The 14566-nt window shown below is 37.9% G+C and overlaps 1 protein-coding gene across 2 annotated transcripts in view; it reads right to left on the minus strand.

Moving 5' to 3' along the window:
• Window positions 1-14566, minus strand: part of NUP62CL (nucleoporin 62 C-terminal like) — a 105414-nt gene that overhangs the window by 54827 nt on the left and 36021 nt on the right. For both annotated transcript variants that reach the window (XM_055122473.1, XM_055122474.1), the window contains one exon: window positions 4887-5037. In XM_055122473.1, coding sequence (XP_054978448.1) covers window positions 4887-5037 — 151 coding nt within the window. The remainder of the gene's footprint in view (window positions 1-4886; window positions 5038-14566) is intronic.

The raw sequence follows: 14566 nt of genomic DNA on the forward strand, positions 1-14566 counted from the left end.
GAAACCGATGAAATTCAAAAGATCATCAGAGACTACTTTGAAATTCTTTTTTTTTTTGCTTTTTTGGGTCACACCCAGCAATGCTCAGGGGTTACCCCTGGCTTTGCACTCAGGAATTGGTCCTGGAAGTGCTTGGGGGACCATATGGGATGCCGGGGATCGAACCCGGGTCGGTCGCGTGCAAGGCAAAAGCCCTACCCACTGTGCTATCACTATGGCCCCTACTTTGAAATTCTTAATACCACGAAACAAGAGAACTTAAAAGAAACGGATAAACTCCTTGATTCCTACAATCTCCCAAGAATAAATCAAGAAGACATGGAATACCTGAATAAACCCATTAATATCAAGGAAATTGAAACAGAAATCAAATGTCTTCCCAAGAACAAAAGCCCAGTCCCGGATGGATTCACTAGCGAATTCTTCCAAACATTTAAAGAGGATGTGTTGCGAGACTGGCACACATTCAAAAGAACAAAAGCAACTAATGCTGGCATGGATGTGGGGGAAAGGGGACGCTCCTTCACTGTTGGTGGGAATGCCGACTGGTACAGCCTTTTTGGAAAACAATACAGACAGTCCTTCAAAAACTAGAAATTGAGCTTTCATATGACCCCGCAATACCACTTCTGGGAATATATCCCGAGGATTTAAAAGAGCACAGTAGAAATGACATCTGTGCCTATATATTCATTGCAGCACTGTTCACAATAGCCAAAATATGGAAACAACCCGAGTGCCCTAAAACAGATGACTGGTTAAAGAAACTTTGGTACATCTACACAATAGAATACTATGCAGCTGTTAGGAGAGATGAAGTCATGAAATTTGCTTATAAATGGATAAACATGGAGTGTATTATGCTAAGTGAAATGAGTCAGAAAGAGAGGGACAGACATAGAGGGACTGCACTCATTTGTGGAGTGTGGGGTAGCATGACATGAGGCTGACAACCAAGGACGGTAGATACAATGGCCAGGGGGATTGCCCCATAGCTGGAAGACTGCTTCATGAGAGGAGGGGAGAAGTCAGATGGAATAGTGAAGGGATCGCTAAGAAAATGATGGCTGGAGGAACCAGTTGCGATGGGAGATACATGCTGAAAGTAGATAATGGATCAAACATGATGACTTCTCAGTGTCTGTGTTGCAAGCTATAATGCCCAAAAGTAGAGAGAGAGTATGGGGAATTTGTCTGCCTTAGAGGCATTGGGAGGTTGGGAAAGGGGGGGGGGTATACCCAGGATACTGGTGGTGGGGAATGTGCACTGGTGGAGGGATGGGTGTTTGATCATTGTGAGATTGTAACCCAAACATGAAAGCTTGTAACTATCTCACGGTGATTCAATAAAATTTTAAAAATTAAAAAAAGAGGACCTATTGCCAGTTATCCTCAAGCTTTTCCAGGAAATTGAAGAAACAGGAACTCTAACAAGCAGTTTCTATGAGGCTTATATCTCCCTAGTACCAAAAGCAAACAAAGACACCACTAACAAGGAAAACTACAGGCCAATATCCCTGATGAACACTGATGCGAAGATCCTCAACAAAATATTAGCAAATAGAATCCAACAACTCATGAAAAAGATCATACATCACGACCAAGTGGGATTCATTCTGGGGATGCAAGGATGGTTTAACATTCAAAATCAATCAATATAATCCATCATATCAACAAAAGTAAAAAATGAATAATCTGTGGGTAAAAGAGAAATTCAGAAAGACAAAAAATTTAGGTACATAGAACTGAATGTAAGAAAAAAGATATAACCTAATAGCATATGTGGTATATATAGTTAACCAATAAGTTATTACATTAGAAAAGAGAAAAGGCTTCAAATAAATAACATAAATTCCTACCTCAAGAAACTAGGAAATAGAGCAAAAATTACTCCAATACAATCAGAAGGAAAGAAATAATAAAGAATAGATATCTATTAAATTGATTATTAAAATAAGGAATAAGAAATGAAATAAAAGTTTTATCATTGGGAAATGTGAGTATGATTGATCAGAGGGAAGCACATACCACTACTATCAAAACAAAACAGAACTCCTGCTAATTAAAGTATAATAAGGACATTTTAAAAGTAGCTTTTTAAACTTACACATTCAGCAGATCTGAAGAAATGGACTAGTTCCTTAAAACCCACAAAAACACTAAAACTCACAGAAGATGAGAAAACTAGTCCTAAAAGTACTAAAGAATTTAATCTGTGCCTAAAAACTTCTGAAGGAAGAATTTCCCAGATCCAGAGTTTTAACTGGAGAATTCCATCAAATGCTTAATGCTTAATACCAATTTTACATAATTTCTTTTTCATAGCAGAAAAGAAAGGAATACTTCCCAACTATATTTTGAGGCAAATATTATCTGGATATGAAAACCAAAGAGAAAAAAGAAAACACAATGTTATAGATTCATATTTTTTTTGTTTTCTGGAACTGAGACAAAATTATAAAGCAAAATACTAGCAAATTACATGCAAAACTGCATAAAATGTACAGAATGACCAAATGCTAATTATTCCACATATAAAAGGTAAAAAGAATTTATCCTTGTCACTAAAATAAAATTTATTCAAGGAAAAATTGATAATTAGAATTTACCAATTAAAATTTGGGGGCTGGAGCAATAGTACAGTGGGTAGGGCGTTTGCCTTGCATGCAGCCAACCCAGGTTCGATTTCCATCATCCCATATGGTTCCCCAAGCACTGCCAGGAGTAATTCCTGAGTATAAAGCCAAGAGTAACCACTTTGCATTGCCGGGTATGACCCCAAAAGCAAAAAAAAAATTTTGTAAACTACTCTATCAAAAAGATAAAAGACAAGTTCCAGAGTTCGAGAAAATATATAGAGATCACATACCTGGCAAAGGACTGGTATCTGTAATATTTGAAACTCCCATAATGTCATAGTTAAGTAGAAAATGGAATTTGTGGCAGATACATATATGAAGAGATGTTTACCACCATTATAATCAGAGAAATAGAGAGTAAAACAACAATGAGACAATACTTTTCATATACAAGAAGAATAAAAATGAAACACCAAATACTGGTGATAATGTGGACAAGTGGGATAGTTATCTTTGGTGTAGAGGTGAGGCCACACCTGGCAATGCTCAGGACTTACTACTGCCTGTGCTTGGGTGACCATATGCATTTCTAAGGACTGAATCAGGGTCTGTCACATGCAAGCCAAGTACCCGAAATTTTATACTATCTCTCTGGACAAGTGGAATCTTTCTTACACTACTGTGGGGATTATAAAATGGCAGTCACTCTAGAAATGAATTTGGTACTTTCTTTTTAAAATTTTTATTAAAGAGCCATGATTTACAAAGTCATTTCTTTAAAAATTAGTATGCAAATACCATACTACTATCCAGTACCTAGACTCCTGGACATTTATCCCAGAGAAATGAAATGAAAATTCTCAAAAGTAAGCCTATACACAAATGTTCTTAGTATCTTTCTTCATAATAGCCAGAAATTAGAAAAAACTTACATGCCTATCAACAGGTGAACAATTAACTTGTAGCACATGCACATATCATGGAACACTATTCAGAAATAGAAAAAAACTATTGAGGAATATGATAAATTATTCTCAAAGAATTATAAAAAATAAGCAGTCCCCAAAGAAGATATACTGACTCTACTTTTATAACATTTTTTTAAATGTCAAGATTACAGAAATGAAAAACAGAATAATTTGTGCCTATGTTCAGAGAAATGAGGGGAAGTAAGTGTGACCACAAAAGTGCAATAGAAGGGACATTCAAGATAGAACTCTTATGTATCGTGACTCTATCAATGTCAACATCCTGGATGTAATACTCTATTATAGAAAAGCAAGGTTTCATTATTATTTTTTGGTCTTTTTGGTTACACCCAACGATGCTCAGGGATTACTCCTGGCTCTGCACTCAGAAATTACTCCTGGCGTTGCTCAGGGAACCATATGGGATGCTGGGGCTTGAACCTGGGTCAGCCTCGTGCAAGGCAAACACGCTACCCACTGTGCTATTGCTCTGGCCCATGGCTTAATTATTAAGAAAAACAATGTAAAGGACACACAGATTTTTTGCTATTATATCCTATAAGCACCTGTGAATCTACACTTACCTCAAAATAAAAAACAAAGTGGAACATGGCAAACTGCAAGAATATAACTCTGAAATTTGACGGAATTTTAACACTAGCTCAACTGTTATCAATTTTGTGACAAGAGCAGGTTATATAATATCTATGTGTTTCCGTTTTCTCATATATAAAAATAGGAACAAAAAGACCTTTTTAGAGTTATTGTGAGGGCTGGTGATCTGTTGTTTGTAAAGCATTATCATACTGGCAAGCATATAGTAATTTTACAATAAATGCTAACTCTTAGTAATAATTGTATCAAAATGCTAATAAAAGCATACTGTTATTAAATTTTTTAATTATAAAAATTATTTTTCTAACTGCCCCTTCAATTTTAAAACATCTACATAACTTTCAAATACCATTCCAAAGCTACACAAGCATTCATATACATTATTTTAAAATATGAAATGGGGCTGAGAGCTAGACTCTGATCTGGCTTTGATTTCTGGTGCCATATTGTCCCCTGGGTATTGCAAGTGCACTCTCAGAAAGCCCTGAGTACTGCCGGGTATGGTCTAGAAGGCCTCAAACACAGCCAAGGTGGCTCAGGTATCTCCAGAACCTCAGGCCCTGGGCAACATCAATTCTTCTGATGCTTACATTAAACCACCTGCAAGTTGGCTTGAATGGACAAGAGTCATCTGTACCCTCCCTCAACACTGCTTGGGAGCCCCACTGTCCAAAAATATAAAGAATGAAAATTAAAACACAATGTTTTAAATAAATGGGCATACTTAACAGTCGAAGTATAAGGTACACAAAACTCATCTTGATCTATGCCATTAAAATCGTTTGGCTGCTCTGTTGGAGTCCAGGTAAAATCACTGGTAGTTGTGGTAGTCGTGGTGGTAGGGACAGTGCTGGCTGTTGTTGTTGATGTTGTGCCTGGAAAATAAAATTTATAGTCAATATAAATGAACCCTCATTTTCCAGTAGCTTGGCAGTCACACCCAAAAACTGCCCCCAGTATCGTGTAATCCCATCAATGGCCAAGATCCAGAGACTATAAAACAATGCTCCCAAAAGACAGCGATGCAGAGTCTCTTTCCCCCACGCCAGGCTGTCTTCACGGGGACCCCTTGGAGCATGGCAGGTTGATTTTCCCTCCCTATCCCAAGCAGAGCCCCAGCAGTAGAAGACCTCCAAAACCCAGTCACAGCCAGGCTTAAGGCCCCTCTTACCCATTCAGATGAGCCTCACGCATAAAGGAACTGGCAGAAGAAACTAGGTGTGTGGGACCCAGGGCTGAGATCTCCAAACCTGCTCTGATCGGGACTGGGCCTCCTTCACCCAGATCACCCATTTTCCAGTAGCTTGGCAGCCATACCAACAAACTGCCCCCGGCGCCGTGTAATCCAATCAATTGCCAAGATCCAGAGACTGTAAAATAAAGTTTCCAGAAAGCAACCTCTTATAGCCTAGTTCTCCCTCTCAGAGAACCTGGCAAGGTACCGAGAGCAACCTGCCTGCCCTGTAAAGCCTGGCAAGCTCTCCATGGCATATTCAATATGCCAAACACAGTAGCAATGGTAAGGGTCATTCCCCTTATAAGAGTCTCATCCAATGCTGCACCACTGGGTAGAACGAGTAAAGAGAGGCTACTAAAATCTCAGGGCTAGGACGAATGGAGACATTACTGGTGCCTGCTCTAGCAAATCGATGATCAGCGGGATGACAGTGATACAGTGATACGGTGATAGTCGATAAGAAATGAGGAAATTATTTTCTGTAGTCATTGGTAACTCAGGGTAATTATATATATATATATATATACACATATACATATATATGTAAACTTTTTTTTTGTTTTGTAGTCACACCTGGTGGTGCTTACTCCTGGCTCTGTACTTAGGGATGATTCTTTGTTGTGCTCGGGGTACCTTATGGAGTGCAAGGAACTGTGGCTGGTAGAGGCTGGGGTTTACAATACTGTCAATCATACTTTTCATACATACATCATTTCATCACCAGGCCTTTTACCACAAAGTCCACTTCCCTCTACCAGTGTTCCAAGATCCCATCTCAGAACCCACACCAATGTAAGCACAATAGACAAAATCTTCAGTTCTGGTTACTTTGACCATTGGTTGTTCTCCTATTATGATTTCTTATCCCACATATAAGAGATATCCCTGTCTTATTTTTTTCTGTGGATGTGGTGACACTTACACAAATTAGATGAATACAGCTAATAGCCTGAAATTTCACAAAATTGTAAATCAGCAAGAGGTTAATAAAGTACATTTTTCTTCAAAAATGAAATCTTTTTAAAGGTATATAAATTTGAATAATTAATGTTATGGGTAATTCTGTACTGACATATTTTAGAGTCTACATGAAATAACTAAATCCTTCAAATGTAAAATTTTGTAAGAGTGAAGCGAATTAAGAAAATTTAAAGGGGGAAATCTGAATAGGTCTCTAAAAGTACAAATTATATTTATCCTAAGAAAAGGAGTATTGGCTTTATATTAGAAGATATACATACTGCTTAAGCATCTGCATAAGTGTATAAAAGGTTGTAATAAAATCTCCATGGACTTAAAAAGCGCTGATCAGACATAAACATTCAATATAAGTGAGATGTTAATTTATTATTGAAATGTATAACATCTTTAGCTAGTTAGGAGTACCTGTACATATCTAATCTAGTAAAGGGCAACAATAAGTACCATGAGTGAGTGCCATTCTCAGTGCCATACATTGGGTCATTTGTCCTATCCTTTAAAGAACTTCATACTTCTTGTAAAACTGGGCTCAAGGGGCTATGAATTCCTTAAGTTGTTGCCTGTCCACAAAGCTCTGTATTGTTCCTTCAAATCTGAATGATGATCCAGCTGGATAGAATATTCTTTGTGTGGTGTTCACTTAGGTGAGTTTTCGTACTGTATCTCTCCATTCACTTCTGGCTCATCTCATTTGATACCCGTTGTGAATCATATGGGGTTTACTTTGCAAGTTCCCATTTTGGTCTTACTGCTTTCAGTATTCTGTTCTGGCTAGGTTGGTCCCAGCAGTCTGCAAGCCCCACCTCTGTCATATTAATATGTCCACAACAGATGTTACTGACAACCTATGAGAGAAACTGGAACACAAAGGTCTAGCCAAACTGGATTAAAATGGGTCAGAATATTATTCTCAACATTTTTGAGCAATAAAAAGAATCCGATTGTGGGGCTGGAGCGATAGCACAGCGGGTAGGGCGTTTGCTTTGCACGTGGCCGACCCGGGTTCTTATCCCAGCATCCCATAGGTCCCCTGAGCACCACAGGGGTAATTCCTGAGTGAAGAGCCAGGAGTAACTCCTGTGCATCGCTGGGTGTGACCCAAAAACCAAAAAAAAAAAAAAAAGAATCCGACTGTTTGTAGGCATGCGGAGATATTCAAATTCTAGTTAAAATTTGAAAATATTTAGAAAAGAGTTAAAATAGTAAACACAGACAGAGATAACTAAAATAATAAGATCAAGAACTTGAGCTAACATTGCGAAACCATGAGTAAGTTAAAATTAAGAAGTAGGCCAAGGCTAGTGTGAATAGTAGAGTGGGTAAGGCATTTTGTCTTGCATGCTGTCAACCTGGGTTCAATTTAAGTCACTACATATGGTCCCTGAAGCACAGCCAGGACTTGAGCACTGGTTGTGGCCCAAAAATTAAAAATAAAAAAGAAGAGGGTGGATAAATAGTTTAGAGGTTAAGGAACATGGCTTTCATGCTGCCAACCCCAGTCCAATCCCTTACACCACATACACATGGTCCCCTAAATATCACGGAGTGCAATCATGAAGCCCCACCACCACTGAAGTGACCCAGGTAATCCCTAGCATTTCAGGGTCCAAGCAGTACTGCAACCTCTGGCTCACTTTGAACTGTTCAGGCTGAGAATCACCAAGAGACCCCTTGAGAATCCCCCACAATTAATCGATTTTTTAAAATTTTTTTAAGTGAGCTAAACCACAAGGGCAAAAATTATTTGTAAAGTAAACCAAAGAACTGATAGGAAGTGTTCAAAAAAAGAAAAAAATAGTCGAAAGAATAGCCAGATAATGTTATCACAATGTTAGATTCAGTAGTTCCCAAATGTTGTCTTAAGAACAACTCTTAAGTTCATTTTTGTTGATGTTCAGTATTGTACAATTACCCATATTAGACTTTGATAAAATTTCATTTTCTTTCTGGACACTCATAATAATTTTTCCATTCTTTGTGTAAGACTTTGTGAGGATGGAAGGAGTACTATATGGGGGAGACCATGTCAAATCACAAAGTATTTCTGGGATCCCAATCATTCAGAAGAATGGATAATTAAAGATTAACCTTCAGTGTTCTTTTTATATAGCATGTTCCTTATGTGAGAAAAAAATGTATGAGAGGAAATCCTTCCCTCCAAAAAAGAAATGGCATTCTTAAAAATCTCTGTATTTATTGATTGATTTAACCCTGAGTAAATACTACAGTAGTCCTCCTTTATCTGCCAGTTTGAATTTCAATTTTAGTTACCTGTTTTCAACCATAGTCCAAAGTATCATAAGATTTTTAAGAGTCAGAGAGGGAAAGAGCTCACTTATATATAGCTTCATTGTAGCATATTATCATAATTGTTCTATGATATATGCACATGCATGGTAAATTATAGTATATAGATGGTTTGATACTATCCATAGTTTTTGAGTCATCACCAAGGAATCTTCAACTGTATCTCACACACATAGAAACTACTGTATATTCAAGAGAGAAAATTGAGTAAAATAAGAGTTATTCTTATAAAAGAGCATATCTTCACCCAGAGATGATTGTTTTGTAAATTAATCTCTATTTCCTGGCATAGGCAGATGTCAAAAATTAATGTCACAGTCACTGTTATCCCATTGCTCATCGATTTGCTCGAGCGGGCACCAGTAACTTCTCCATCGTGAGATTTTTTGTTACTGTTTTTGGCATATCGAATATGCCACGGGTAGCTTGCCAGGCTCTGCTGTGTGAGCGAGATACTCTCGGTAGCTTGCCAGGCTATCCGAGAGGGGCAGAGGAATTGAAACTGGATCGGCCGCATGCAAGGTGAACGCCCTACCCGCTGCACTACAGCAAACGTTAAAGACTATGCATGTAATTATAATGATATTTTTGTAAAGTAAATAAACTTCATGTATGTGTGTTTTTTATAAAAAATAAGTAGAAAGCTAAACAAACTATTCTCCCTACAGGGAGTGAAATATCTGTATCTTCACATGCATACAGCTTTTATAATAAAAATAGTAACTACCATCAATACCACTAAAGAAACTACTACACAAATAAATCACTCCCCCCAAAGACGTTGAATGATAACTCAGGAAATTAGTACCTGTCATCATAAACAAAGGAAACTTGAGTCTTATAAAAATGGAACGTTTATTTTAATATAGTACTTATATTTCTCTTATCTTTTATTATATTTTTAAAAGCATAAATTAGCTCTGGCATTAAAAATAATATTAAAATAATGATAATAATATTTCAATTAATACCAAGGAAGCAATGAACTGATTTGAAGTTTCTGTCACAACCGATTTTGTAAGTTACTAACTTTGATTGGAACTAAATACAGTTATCTTTATATTCTTTGTGTAGGAAAAGGGACTCACAGTTCTATAAGTAATAGAAAATAACTACATGCCAAATTGGGATTTGCATTTAAACAAATCTCATTTTAGAACTCATAACATGAAACAGTACAAAATCTTTTAGAAGATTCTACTGTTCAAATGGTTGATCCTGTACTAATCAATAACTGCAAATGTTACTCCATTTGGGAAATGGACATCATTAATTATCTTCTGAGACTAATTATAAAAAATAAGATTGCAACGAACAATCTTGTTTTAAAACCTATCATTACACCTAAAGAAAGTATAGTCTCTCCCTCTCTCACTCTCTCTCTCTCTACCTCTCTCTCTCTCACACACACATACACACTACACATTTCTATTTGGGGCTACACCCAGATGCTTAGGGCTTACTCCTGGCCCTGTGCTCAGAGGTAACTCCTGGCAGGACTCAGTATATAATATGGGATGCTGGGGATTTAACTCAGATCAAATGCATGGAAGGAAAGAGCCCTATACAAAGAAAACTATAAAATACTGCTTCAAGAGATAAAAGAGGACAAGAGGAAATTTTGAATATATATACAAAAAGTCAATAATCAGCTTTAGAAGAAATACAACTTTAACACAGGTCAACATTTAAATAAACTTTTAGAGAAAATAGCTACAAATCCTAATATACTGGATCAATTTAAAAAAATTAAAAACTGTGATCAAAAATATAATTTTGCTGGTGGAATGTCAACGGGTCCAGCCTTTTTGGAAGACAATAAGGACATTCCTCAAAAAATTAGGAATTGAGCTTCTATATGACCCAGCAACTCCTCTCCTGGGAATATACCCCAAGGACCCCAAAACACAACCCACAAGAGACATTTGTTCGTTGCAGCATACAGTAGCCAAATAAGGAAAAAACCCGAATGCCTACCAAAAGATGACTGGATAAAGAAACTAAGGTACATACATACAGTGAAATACTACTAAGACTTAAAAAAAGATATTTAGGAAATTTTCTAAAATGTGGATGAGTATGGAGAGTATCATCTTGAGTGAAATAAGTCAGAGGGAGAGGAACAGACTCAGAATGATCTCTATGAGATACATGTGGAATACAAAGAAATTTCATGGAGGAATATCAAGTGTCTAATGCAATAGAAATGAGGAATAGGAGAAATGGTCTTCAGTAGAAAGCTTGCCACTGAGTCAGGGGTAAAGGGGGATAAGTTAGAGAAGGGAGCACTAGGACAATGAGGGAGGAAGTGTCTGTCACAGAGTCAGGCAGGAGAGCGGGAGGGAAACTGGAGGCATCAGTGGAAAGTAGTGGAAACTGGTGAAGGAATTGGTCTTGGAACAATATATTCCTGAAACTCAATCATAAATACCTTTGTAATTTTATAATTCATCGTGATTCAGTAAATGTTTAAAAAATGTGTTGGTAAAAGAAACAGTGACCAGAATACAAAGACAATCTAGAGAATGGGAAAGGATATTCACCCATTACCCATCTGATAAGGGGTTGATATCAAGGATATACAAAGCACTGGTTGAACTCTAGAAGAAGGAAAAATTCAACCCCATCAGAAAATGCAGCGATGAAATAAACAGAAACTTTCTCAAAGAAGAAATCCAAATGTCTAAAAGACACATGAGAAAATGCTCTACATCACTAATCATCAGGGAGATGCAGATCAAAACAACAATGAGATATCATCTCACACCATAGAGACTGGCACACATCCAAAAGAACAAAAGCAACTGGTGTTGGCATGGACGTGGGAAGAAGGGGACTCTCCTTCACTGCTGGTGGGAATGCTGACTGGTTCAGCTCTTTTGGAAAACAGTATGGATGTTTCTCAAAAATTTAGAAATTAAGCTCCCATTTGACCCAGCAATACCACTTCTGGGAATATACCCCAGAGGTGCAAAAAAGTATACTAGAAATGACATCTGCACTTGTATGTTCTTTGGAGCACTGTTTACAATAGCCAGAATCTGGAAAAAACTAGACTGCCTGAGAACAGATAACTGGTTAAGGAAACTTTGGTACATCTACACAATGAAATACTATGCATCTGTTAGAAAAGATGAAGTCGTGAAATTTGCATATAAGTAGATCAACATGGAGAGTATTATGCTAAGTGAAATGAGTCAGAAAGAGAGGGGCAGACATAGAAGGACTGCACTAATCTGTGTAATATAAAGTAACAGAATGGGAGACTAACACCCAAGGATAGTAGAGATAAGGACCAGGAGGATTGCTGCACAGCTTGGAATCTGGCCTCACATGCTGGGGGAAAAGGCAGCTCAGAGAAGGAACCACCAAGTAAAGGGTGCTTGGAGGGCCCGTTCAGTATGGGAGATGAGTGTTGAAAATAGACTATAGGTCGAACATGATGGCCACTTAATACTTGCGTTGCGGACCAAAACACCCTAAGGAAGTGAGAGAGTAAATGGGAATGCGCCTGCCACAGAGGCGGGAGGTGGGGGAATGTGGTTGGGGTGGTGAGAGGGATACTGGTAACATTGGTGGTGGAGAATGGGCTCTGGTGGAGTGATGGGTACTCGATCATTGTATGACTGAAACATAAGCACAAAAGTTTGTAAGTCTCTAAATGTACCTCACCATGATTCATTTAAAAAATTTAAAAAATTTAGAAATAAATGTGTTGGTAGTGGAAAATGTACACTGGTGGAGGGATGGGTGTTCGATCATTGTATGACTGAAACTCAAGCATCAAAGTTTTGTAACTGTATTTAACTGTAATTTGATAAAATAAATAGATAAATAAATAAATAAATAAATAAATAAATAAATAATAAGTTCTTTTCCCCACAGAATAACACTCTTATTTTAAAGAATGACTTTCATTTGATAAACTGTGGTTAGTCAGAGTAGGGTAGTTGGCAGTTGTTTTTCTGAAAATGAAAAATATGGTCCATTTCAATGAAAACAACTAACAGTATTCCTTACCTATGATAAAATACAAGTTTTCAAGCAAAAATAGAATTTTAGAACACTTAATTTCTTTCACAAAAGGCTTAACAGTTCCTCGATACTTACAAGTTTTTGTTTCCAAATTGTTACATTTTATTTCCTTCTCATTGGTTTATAAAATTACAAAACTTCAAAGATTTAGCTTCATATCTCAGTATTTTGTGTACTTGCCTCCAAATTCCAGAGGCAACCCATCATCAAAAAGTTCACTCTAGTTTTTTCTCCCACACTCTTCCTTTTCCATCTGTGAGCTACCATAATTTTCACTGCGTCTAGAGTTAGGTTTATTGCTTCTTGACAGTTTCTTTGCCTTGGAAATTCAAAATCAACATAACTAAAATCACCTGATAACCATCTCCCACTTTTTAATACTAAAAAGTCTTAAGTGTAAAAGTTTGATTTTTACACTTAAGAATTTGATTCCTACCTTCATTCTTGTCATTTTTAAATAAATACATCAGGGCTGCAGCAATAGTACAGAGGTAGACTACTTGCCTTGACACAACCAAGCCAGATTCGATACCTAGCACCCCATGTGGTCCCATATAGTCCCATATGGTCCACCAAATCTTCCAGGACTGATCACTAAATACGGAGCCAGTAGTAAACCCTGACCAAAGCTGGGTCTGTTCCCAAAGCAAAAATAGACAAATAATATCACTTCTGTCTCTTTCTGCTCTTTGGAAATGACAAATATTTGAGTATCTTTTGAATACTCTGATGAGATGGAAAAATATGTTAGTGCTATAAGCTATGTAACAAAACATACTTACTGCTTGCTATTCAGCATATTCTTAATTAGGCATCCAAATACATCCCAGTAATCCTAAAATCTTGCTAAATCAATAGAAGACCCCTGAAATGTTAATCCAAATTTCGAAGCTATACCACAAAAAAGTTACAGTTAAAGTTGTTGGAGCACAATTGCATAAAACCACATAATTTACCAATTCTTCATCATCATCATCATCATCATCATCATCCCGTTGATTGTCTAATTTCTCGAGCAATCTCAGTAACATCTCCATTCATCCTAGCCCTGAGATTGTAGAAGCCTCTCTCTACTCGTCCTTCTCAACAATGCCACATTGGAGGTTTTTTCAGTGTCAGGGCAATGAGACCCAGCTTCTTACTAGTTTTGGCATATAAAATACACCATGGGAACCTTGCGAGGCTCTCCATGTGGGCAGGAAACTCCCGGTTGTTTGCCAGGTTCTCCCAGAGGGAGAAGTAGGCTATAAGACATCATTCAGCCACAAAGCGGTCGCTTGCTTCCGGGAGCTTGCTTATAAGTCTCTCGATGCTGGCCGTGGATGGGATTACATGGGTGCCGGGGCAGTCCCTGGGTGTAGCCGCCTAGCTACTGGGAAATGGGAAATCTGGGCAGAGGAGGCCCAGTCCCGATCCTAGCAGGCTTGGAGGTCTCTGCCCTGGGTCCTACACACCTGGGTTCCTCTGCCTTACCTTCATGCGTGAGGCTCGTCCGAACGTGTGAGAGGGGCCTTGAACATGGCTGTGGCTAGGCTCTGGAGGTCCTCGGCCACCGGGAGCGCTGCTTGGGACGGGGAGGTAAGCTGAAGCCCATCCCCTCTGAGGGGCCCCAGGGAAAACAGCCAGGCATTTGGGCAAGAGACTCTCAATTTACCAATTATCCCAGAATTAAAAGATCCAAACTTACATAGAATATTTTCAACTAAAGAATCACTTATAAAGGGATTTTGAAGTCTTTACTTCAAAAAAGTCCTGGTTTGGACTTTCCCTTTTTGTTGAAATATTGAATGTAATCAAAGTAAAGAGAAAGTAAAGTGAAATTTATCAGCTACACAGGCGGGGTG

Source organism: Sorex araneus, chromosome X (assembly GCF_027595985.1).
Source record: "Sorex araneus isolate mSorAra2 chromosome X, mSorAra2.pri, whole genome shotgun sequence".
Classification (NCBI taxonomy): domain Eukaryota; kingdom Metazoa; phylum Chordata; class Mammalia; order Eulipotyphla; family Soricidae; genus Sorex; species Sorex araneus.